The following is a 9,820-nucleotide window of genomic DNA, read 5'->3' as shown; positions in this document are numbered from 1 at the left end:
AAGATAATATATTTATATTTATTATCTTAAAAAATTTTATTAATATCTTTTTTTTAGAAAATAATCTATCTAAAGTGTAAATTTTCAAAATTTTATTTATCACTCTATTCTTAATTTCAATTGTGAATATGAGCTAGTTGTTTTTTTTATTTTAATAAATAAAATAATTATAATAATTACTGAAATAAATAATTTAAAAAATATTTATCAAAATAAATATTTTTTGTTTATCTCGTTTACACTGTAAACAAGATAAGACAGGTGGATGCAGTATATCTCGTTTACTATATTTTAAAAAAAAATAAAAATAATAAAAATATCAATAATATAAAAAAAATAAAGAGACTAAACAAGACCCATGAAACGTGTAGATAAATAAGAATTTACCTACGACTTGTAACTAATACCAGATGATAAGGAAAAAAAAAGGAGGATAGATAAAGGGGGTTTTCTACTAGACCTCTAAGAAACCTGTTCTTAGCAACCTAGGTCACTGGAAGGGACTTCCTACTAGACTTTCAAAGAACTTGTCCTTGACAACCTAGATCAGAGGGATGAAAATTGAATCACTCAATTTTCTCCATGCAACAAGCGAAACAAATCACTCACCTCACTTAATCACACAAAAAAATGTACATAAAGCATTAAAGAAATTTTATTCATCAAAAGTTATATAAATTGTCTCACCAAAGGTGTTTAAATAGGCACCTAACAAACTAACTAAAAGATAAGATAACTAATTTAAATCAGATTTGATCTTATTGGATTAGATCAGATTTGATCTTATTGGATTAGATCAGATTTGATTTAAATTTTAAAATTCTAAAAATATGATAACTAATTTAAATCAGATTTGATCTTATTAGATTAGATCAGATTTGATTTAAATTTAAAATCCCTAAAAATAATACTAAGCAAATCAGGAGTAATTCAAATATTTCAACAAACTCTAACAATAAAACAAACTAACATAAATGCCTAAAAATTCGAAAATTAATAATAAATTATGCCTCTCGTTGAATTTAAAAAGCATTATTGGGCTTCTTGCTGTCCTGACTTAGCCCAATGGACTTTATGAGTTGTCGCCCTTTCAACACCACTGTTTTTGAGACGGACTCTTGGTCTTCTTGATGTCCAAGACTGTCATGGTACAATTCTTCTAGTATTCAGATCCTTGAATATGACAAGATTATCATTTCGTCCCTTAGCTCTAAGATGACGAAAATGCCCTCCTGACCACGTATCATTCTCTCCCTCTTCAAAAAGATTCGTCCTCGAATCTTGCATGAAATGCTCTTCGTCCCTCCAAGGAATCCAAACCCAATCTCCAGGTTTAAATACCATTATTTGATGGCTCTTCTCTATCCACTGAATTGTAGCTACGTCCCTCATGTGTGCAAGTTCAATCTTTCCAACCATGGTTTCACCATCTTGTCTAAAGTGTGGAATTTGTCTTTCTTCCTTTTCATCCATATTAATTCCTCCATAATTGATCAGTGAATCTACAATGCCTGGAAAATTTGATATAAAAATACTAGGAATTTCGTGGTTAGATGTATGAGAAACTAAGGACTCTGTGGATTTCAATGAGACTAATGCACTCTTGTCTAAGCTAGAACTTTCTAGATCGTTGTATTTATTGAACTCAGTTTCTTTTTCACTCATTGAATCCTCTCGCTCACTATTCTCATCTTTTCTCTTAAACCTACCGCTTTCAATCAAACATGGATTCTTTTCACTCAAGTACTCAATCTCTTTCTCAATTTCTTTTCTCTCATATTCTTCAAATTGCTCACATCCCAAGGATCCAGTTGAGAAATTCTGCACGGTTGAATCTTCCAAGGACACATCACCCTTTACAGCATACTCAACAAATTCTTCCATCTCTGACTTTGAAGAAGAATGAAAGATAGGCGTAGAGGAATTCCTCTTGTTATGGCGAGCTATCATTTGTTGCACCTGCTCCCAGTCAATGGCCAATTTGACCAAATTGTCCATGGTTGTGTAACGGTAACGTTAGACTTCATCTGCAATTTCTTCACGTAATCCAAACAAAACTCGGTCCTTAAGAATTTCAGGACTCCTTTTAATATTAGCCATGTCCATCAAATATAGAAACTCCTTGTGGTACTCCATCATTGATTGTGAACCTTGTTGTAACGTAAAAAATTTTCTAAAAAATTATTGTGGTATGATGATGGTACAAACTGCCTCCTCATGATTTTCTTCATCTTCTCCCAGCTACTAATTGGGCGCTTTCCGTACCGTCTTCTAGATCTTCCTAATTCAGTCCACCATATACGGGCAGCATTGGAAAAATTGGCTTGTACCAATTGAACCTTCTTTTCCTCTGAAAGGATGTAATTTGCAAAAATCGATTCTACCTTTCTTTCCCATCTAAAATACGCTTCAGATCATTCCTCCCTTTGAATGCAGGAATTTAAAACTGAGAACTCTTTTTCGCATATGAGCTTCCTTCATCATCACTATTGTAATACTCAATCATTTTTTTATTTTATATATTTATTGATATTATTAATATTTTTTAAATACATGTATCTCATTTACACATACAAAATTATCTCATTATAAAAAAATATTTATTTCGATAAATAATTTTTAAATTATTTTTTTCGATAATTATTATATTTATTTAATTTATAAAAATAAAAAATCCTGAGCCAGTTAGATATCTTAACGGTTTAATTTTGCGTAGAGCAGATCGTTTTAAGAGAAAAACTTACAACCATTTTATAGGGCAAAGTAGCAAACAATCGTACCCTCTTTCAGCTGCAAATAGAAATTCTCTTTCACCAAAATTCACTTCCACTTCTGCATCTCAATTTAGACCATCTACTAACACAGTTGGAGAAAAAAAAAACAGAAGAAAAAAGAAAAGAGATAGTATACCAAATTCTAGAAAATTGAAGCATGGACGGAATCATCGTTGAGGTAATTGAAAAGGCATAAGTATTCTCACACCGTCAGCGCCGAGGGGGAGCTCCACTGCTCCGCTGAGGAACTCACACCTTCAATGTGGTGGCGATCTCCCCTGCTTCTCTCAGAAACGACCTGGGTCAACAAGTATCCGCCTGTAACTGCAGGCAACCGCCTTCCGATACTAAGGCAACAAGTACAGTCGGAACCTAGTTCGAGACGAGGCCTTCCCAGCACGAGTGCACGACACTTGCTATTTTTGGGTTTGGGAATTTCTCAAATTTTTCCACCAATTTTAATGAAGGGTTCTGTCTGGTTTTCCGAATTTCACAAATTTCTCTCCCATCGTTCACTCCTGAATGCTGAAACTGGTTTGCTGATCCATAGTGCGTTCAGCCGTTTACCGTGACTAGATGGTCAAACCTTTGGTCAGTTTACTTCAAATGTGCCACAGGTCGTTTCTGGATTGGATGCTGCAGCTTAGCCACCATATTCATGCAATCCACACAGTCACCGCAAACCGCACCTAAATAAATATCTAAGTAGACACTAATTTTTGGTTTCAATGAACGTTCCGGCAATTTTCATCTGAAGACGATACACAAACGATGTGCTAATACCATAACTCCAAGCATCCCCAAGTAATGGAGATTTCACAGTTAGAAAAGGAAAGAAAATTCCAACAAAGCAGAGGGACGAGTTATCACCCTTCTATATCTTGAAACGGTCATGGAGATTTCAGAGTTAGGAAAGAACCTAAGAGACGTTAATAACCAATTTTATACGTTCTAAACTGCATATGGCTATAGTCAAAACAGTATTTTATGTACAAAAAAGTGAGTTATTACTCTAGTTTATAAGATTGATAGCGATTTCTCGCAGTTTGTGTTTAAAAGTTTCAACTTGTCTTCAAAGGATGCCTAGTTCCCGAACTCAAGACATCACTCAAAATCTTTCAAAAGAAGACTGGGGTGATGCTGGAAGCATTACATGACAATTTCAACTCAAATCAGGGATGACTTACATGCAGCAGCTCCGCATGTTCTCATGCATCATTCCTTGGATCTGAAGCAATTAAACAATCTCGTCCAAAACCCATCAGATGTTACTGGTACTTGTTGCTCAAGAGGATCCACAAAGTTTGCTTTCTCACCTAATTCTTCAAATGAGTCCACCAGGTTCTGAAGCCTTGCTACAAATTCAATCAGAAGCGATGTAAATGTTGCGAGGGATAGTGCTTTAGCACTTTCGTAAGTCCTTGATTCTTCCTCCTCTTTTGCCACTGTATCTGCTTTGTAGTAGACATGAGCAGGCCAAGATATCTGTTTCCTGAACATGTTTTCAGAGCCAACAGCTGCAGGCTGTGGCGTGGCAGTGTGATCATCCGGGATTGATTTTCCAGTTTCATCCCAACCGTTTGGAACTTGAACTGATCTGAGATCAAGAACAGCTTCACTAAGAGACTTATACTCCAGGAATTTTCGTTCCTCGTCTATGTCAAAGAGGCCTGGCCCTTGTTGTGGCTTGCTCTCCTCCTCTCTTGGTCGGTTTCCGATTTCCCAACTCTCTGAATTTACTAGTAGGTAAGATTTTTTGTCAATCTTCTGTTGCAATTCTTCAGCTGCCTCGTGTACTTCATACAGCAAGTCTTCACGGCCAAGTTTCTCCTGCTTCTTAACTTTGTTACCGAGTTCACGGAGCACTTTCGCCCCTTCAGAACCTACCCTTTGAAGCTCACTACGGAAAACATGTCTCATCTCAGCTGGGGCCTATGCATAAAAAAGGAACCTGAGTAAACATAGGCTTTGAAAGAAAAATTAGAAAGAGAAGTTTTCAGATAAAGTACCTGAATTTCAGAAAGTATGCATCCATGCATAGCCATGACCATAAATGCACAATGCCTTAGCGCCCCACTTACTTTCACATAATTCTTCCATGGATAGCTAAGCATTTTGTAACGACCATGAGGGGGTTCCCAAACAGCAAACCCTAGCTTCAATCAATAATGTGTCAATGATGAGTAATGAAGGTGATGGTTATGAAATTCACAAAAAAAGACAGAAAACAAAGATGGTACCAATGCATCCTCTTTACTGGTAGACTCAACAGCTGATCTATAGCCGCTGTAAAGTGGATCATCCGCAGCCTGGTAAGTAAGAATTTTCGACGGCACCCTCTTATATTCAACACAATTAAGATAGTTATTGACAACACCTGAAAAGAATCAGAATCAGTAAACTAGATGGTAAGTAGAAATTTGTAATTATATGTGATAATCAGGAAAATGCTGTAAGACAACCTTCCAAAGATGTTGCAACACCCATGAAATTTTTTTCCACAAGATGATGCAGATCCTCCCCAGCCCAGATTGGATAGATACAAACATTTACTCCCAAAGATACAGCAGCACCAATTGCAATGAGCAAAAATCTATTTATAGCCGTGTCAAGAAATTCCCCTGTTTGATAGCCCGACACAGTAATGTAGCAATATGTGATCAAGAACACACGGAACCCATATTCATAGGGCTTCATAGTCGGGTATAGTTTTGCATAAGTGGCACAACATCCTATCAATCATAATATCACATAGTTTGTCAGTAAACCAAGTATAGGCAAAGATGTTAAAAATAAATCCTCACGCAAAATCCGAAAAAGATAGAATATTGATGAACAAGAAAAGAAAGTGATTGGAAAACCGGACCTACAATGAAGGTGCTAATGATAACTATAAGTTCGTCATATGGTCCAGCCAATGCCGATAATTCTGACATTGCCAAGGCAATTCCTCCAGCGGACAACGTTCCCAATCCTCTGTTAAATCCCTTACTGAGAGTTGCCCCTGCACCACCATTTCACTTGTTTAATTAATTGTAAGCAAAAGATACACAGATTGGATCAAATATGAGATGAAAATAAATATAAGATCAAACATAAGGAATTAGATCCTAGTTAATTAAAAAATTTAAAACAATAGTGTGTATAAATCATACTGAAACAGTGATATTACACTGTTCATTAAACATTTCAGGATTCCTTATGCGAAAACCACTGGGTCAATTCCAACAATGAAAATAAATAAATCAGCAAAAGAATTCTAACTTCCAAGTATTAAAGAATTGACCCGCTCCCTCCCTCAAAAAAAGGGCGCGAACACACATACCTATGCTGAATTCGAAGACGACGACGACGGTCATGATGGCCCAGACGGAGTAGCGGCTAATATCCTGAAAGGGTTCTTTGAAGAAAATTAAGAGCGAGATGAGTGCAAGAGCAAGTCCCATCTTCGCCGAGAAAATAACGTTCCTCGGGTCAGACCGACCCATCTCCCAAGCCTTAACCGCCACGCGCTTCATACTCTTCCAGCACTTCACCGTCCCATCGGAAAACCCTCGATACCACGGGTAACTGCAGCAGCAGCGTTTGGCGGAGTACTCCTCCTCCTCCTCCATGGGCATGGGAATCCCTAGTTGGGAATATCCGTCACTCTTCATGGAAAGAAGCCTCTCTTTCTTCTCCGCGAGGCTCTGCCGGAATGACCCCGATTTCCCCAGCTTCGGAGCCATACTTTCTTCTTGCTTCTGCTTTCAGCAATATTGAGTGCAATGATCTTTGCTGAACAGTAACGGTTAACACGAGAACTAGTAAAGTGTTTATGGGGCGAGAAGAGTGGTAACTTAACTAGTTTTATTATTTAAATTAAAAAAAAAATGGTATATACCTAAAATATTTTATATATAAATAAGATACAAGATTTTTTGGTGACTAATAAGATACAAGATTTATGTTTATTTTACATTTTTTTCAATAATTTATTGGTTAATAATATAAAATATATTAAATATTGGCCTTTAAAAGGTAAACTTCAGAGAGACATTATTTTGAGTTACAGTCTAGTTGTTATTATATAAAAATAGGGATTTCTAATTTATTATTTTTTTTTGTTTATAATTTATGATGTATAATACATAATATATACTATTTCTAAACTCATATTAAGAATACATATTAATAATAAGGTTTGATACACTGACACATGATGATATTTAAATGTGTCCAAATATATTTGAATTTTTTTATTAAGACACGATTGAATGTAGAAGATGCGTGTTAGACAAGTATTGATGAGTATGATATTTAAAATATATTTGATATACAGACAAAATAAATTAAAAAAGTGTTTATACTTCATAATTTATAATATATTCAGACATATTTGTGTTTCTATAACAATAAAATAAAAACTCTCATCATAAAAATTGATAATTAAAAATAGTTAGATAATAATTTAAATAAATATATTAAATTATTTAATAATTTTTAATAATCAATTTTATATAAAAATAATTATATACAAATTTTTATCTTATAATAAATTTTTAATATATTATAAAAGTGAAAGTAATAGTCAAATTAAAATGGAATTAATATAAAAGTCAATTTCTATATTTCATTTGCGGACAGTTAAATGTTGAGAGTTAATATAACATGTCAAAGAAAACAATCAAACATAGTAGAACTATTGTTTAATCATAATATGTATTGGACAAATACTTTTTATTTTCTAGAAATATTTGGTAGCTTACCAAAACGGACACTGGTGAACGGTAAATGTGTCAGCAGCTAACCTATTGGTGAGAGACAAAAGTCAGGACAAATTCTAACCACACAAAATATGCTCTCTTGTTTTGTGGGGAGAAATAAGCTCTTTCTTATCTTATCGTTTTTTCCTTTGTATCAAGTTTTTAAACTAAATAAAAAACAAGGAGGTTCGAGATAGAAACAAACGAACATTACATCACACTACACTGACAAATTAAGCGGAGAAGAGATCTGAATGTCCCACCATCACATCCTTTAAAAATTGGTATTGATCTTCTTTTTATTTTATTTAATTTGTTTTAACGGAATTTTTTTTAGGAATCGATTTTTTTAAATAAAAAAAATTAGATGGTATCTAATATTTAATTTTACTTTTAATTGCTCTCTTTTTTATTTATTTTTTATTTTACTTATAAAATTAAATATAAAAAATCACACTTTATTCTATCTAAATATTAAAAAAATAGAGAAAATGTATTTCCTTTTTTTTTCTTTCTTGTTCATTGCATTGTGGCAACATCTCAATTGGTCCTTCGCATAGAGCTGGTCCCACTTTTCATATAATCTAGTCTCGTCGCTATCCTTTTGTAGGCCACTAGATCCCATATCACGTTTCTCATCATGTCTAAAGACTAAAGTGTCCTTGGCAAAATCACATCACATTATAAATGGATGAAAAGTAAATTGAAAATGGCAAATGCGTATCGAACATTTTTCAGTGATTTCATGTTCTCTCCAATAATTGTAGTTGTCCCACACTATGCTGATATGCAAATGCAATGCTACTAATATATTCAATCCGTTCTGACATATTTGTCTATGGCCAACTCAATAGTTGACAACGGAATCAAAATAATTCAAACGGTAAAACGCCAGCCACCTGTGACCAGACAGAAGCATGTGAAGGACAAGGTGCATACAGCAAACCACGGAGGAAAACCACAACGTCTGGGGTGGATTTGGTTTGGTTAATCATCAAGGTTATGATAAAAAAAAAATAGAATTGATTATTGAACTTATAGTACTAAAGATTTAAAAATTCAACTAAAATTTAATCGAAATTAAATTAAAAATAATAAAATAATATATTTATACGTAGAATATATATGTCCGGTGAATGTGTTCTAATAAAATAATATATTTATACATAATAAATTGGCAGAATCCAATTTTCGTAGTAATAGACTAATAGAGTCTTTTAATGTGTTATGCAGCGTTATAGAATGGTAGATATATTTTTTATCATTGTAAAAAAGACTTTGTTAAAAAAATTAGAAAAAGCATATAAAAAATTTGATTCGACTTCTTTAAATTTCTATAAATTTAAAGGTCAAATTTGTTAAGAAAAAAGAAAAAATATCTAAAATTTAATTTAAGGTACACAAATTTAAGTGTTAAATTTGTGTATTAAAATTTTAAAATAATAAAATACACAAATTTAAATATTAGATTTATATTTTAAGTAAAAATTTAATGGTTCAATTTGTATTTTCTATATGTGATTAAACACATTATATTTCAACAATATTATAAAATATTATTTTTTATTATGATAAGAATGGATATGTGGATGTTTATTTATTGTAGACAGCTTAAGTTTTCAAAAATGAATTGCATTAAAAAAAGTTTGAAAATATAAATATAGTACGTGTATAAATAGAGGTTAGGCTTCTGATATTAGTATATTACGTACACAGTAACAATAATAAATAATATTTCTTTCTCTTTTACATGTATGTTGCTACATATATTAATAAATATATATGAATTATCTCTATTATATGAAAATAATAATATTGGCAAATATTAATATTAGAGTCTTCTATTTATACTTCTTTATTTTATATTCATTTATTTATTTATTTATTTCACAACACGTTATCAGCATGAAACATTATCAGTACGAAACTCTGATAAAAATTTAAGAAGACTCAGGTAATAAATTTTCGTTATTTCAAAGCACTCTCATTTTGAATTTAATGCTCTCATTCAGGAGTTTAATCCAATATATTCCGTCATCATGTGGACTGATTGATCATAAAATAGCTCCAACTATTAAGAATGAAGATAATACAGCATACATTGCTCAACTTAAGGATGGATACATCAAAGGTGATAGAATAAAGCATATTTTTCTCAAATTCTTCTACATTCATGATTTTCAAAATCAAGGAACAATTGATATTTGTAACACCCTATCACACAGAGTCTTATGCTTAAGTCATAAGACATATGTGGTGAGGTATTACAACATCTAAAAATAAAATTTAATATATATATAT

The 9,820-nt window shown here is 32.8% G+C and overlaps 1 protein-coding gene across 1 annotated transcript; it reads right to left on the bottom strand.

Moving 5' to 3' along the window:
* Positions 1 to 3,703: 3,703 nt before the first annotated feature.
* Positions 3,704 to 6,598, bottom strand: LOC127745723 (aluminum-activated malate transporter 9). Its single transcript, XM_052259242.1, has 6 exons — positions 6,100 to 6,598; positions 5,641 to 5,778; positions 5,237 to 5,506; positions 5,015 to 5,151; positions 4,784 to 4,930; positions 3,704 to 4,706 (listed from the first exon to the last, which is right to left on the bottom strand). Exons 1-6 carry the CDS (start codon positions 6,500 to 6,502, stop codon positions 3,990 to 3,992), a joined length of 1,812 nt encoding a protein of 603 aa, XP_052115202.1. The 5' UTR covers positions 6,503 to 6,598; the 3' UTR covers positions 3,704 to 3,989.
* Between the last annotated feature and the right edge of the window lie 3,222 nt (positions 6,599 to 9,820).

This window comes from Arachis duranensis, chromosome 3, assembly GCF_000817695.3.
Source record: "Arachis duranensis cultivar V14167 chromosome 3, aradu.V14167.gnm2.J7QH, whole genome shotgun sequence".
Lineage (NCBI taxonomy): Eukaryota > Viridiplantae > Streptophyta > Magnoliopsida > Fabales > Fabaceae > Arachis > Arachis duranensis.
This window is presented reverse-complemented; position numbering and strand designations above follow the sequence as displayed.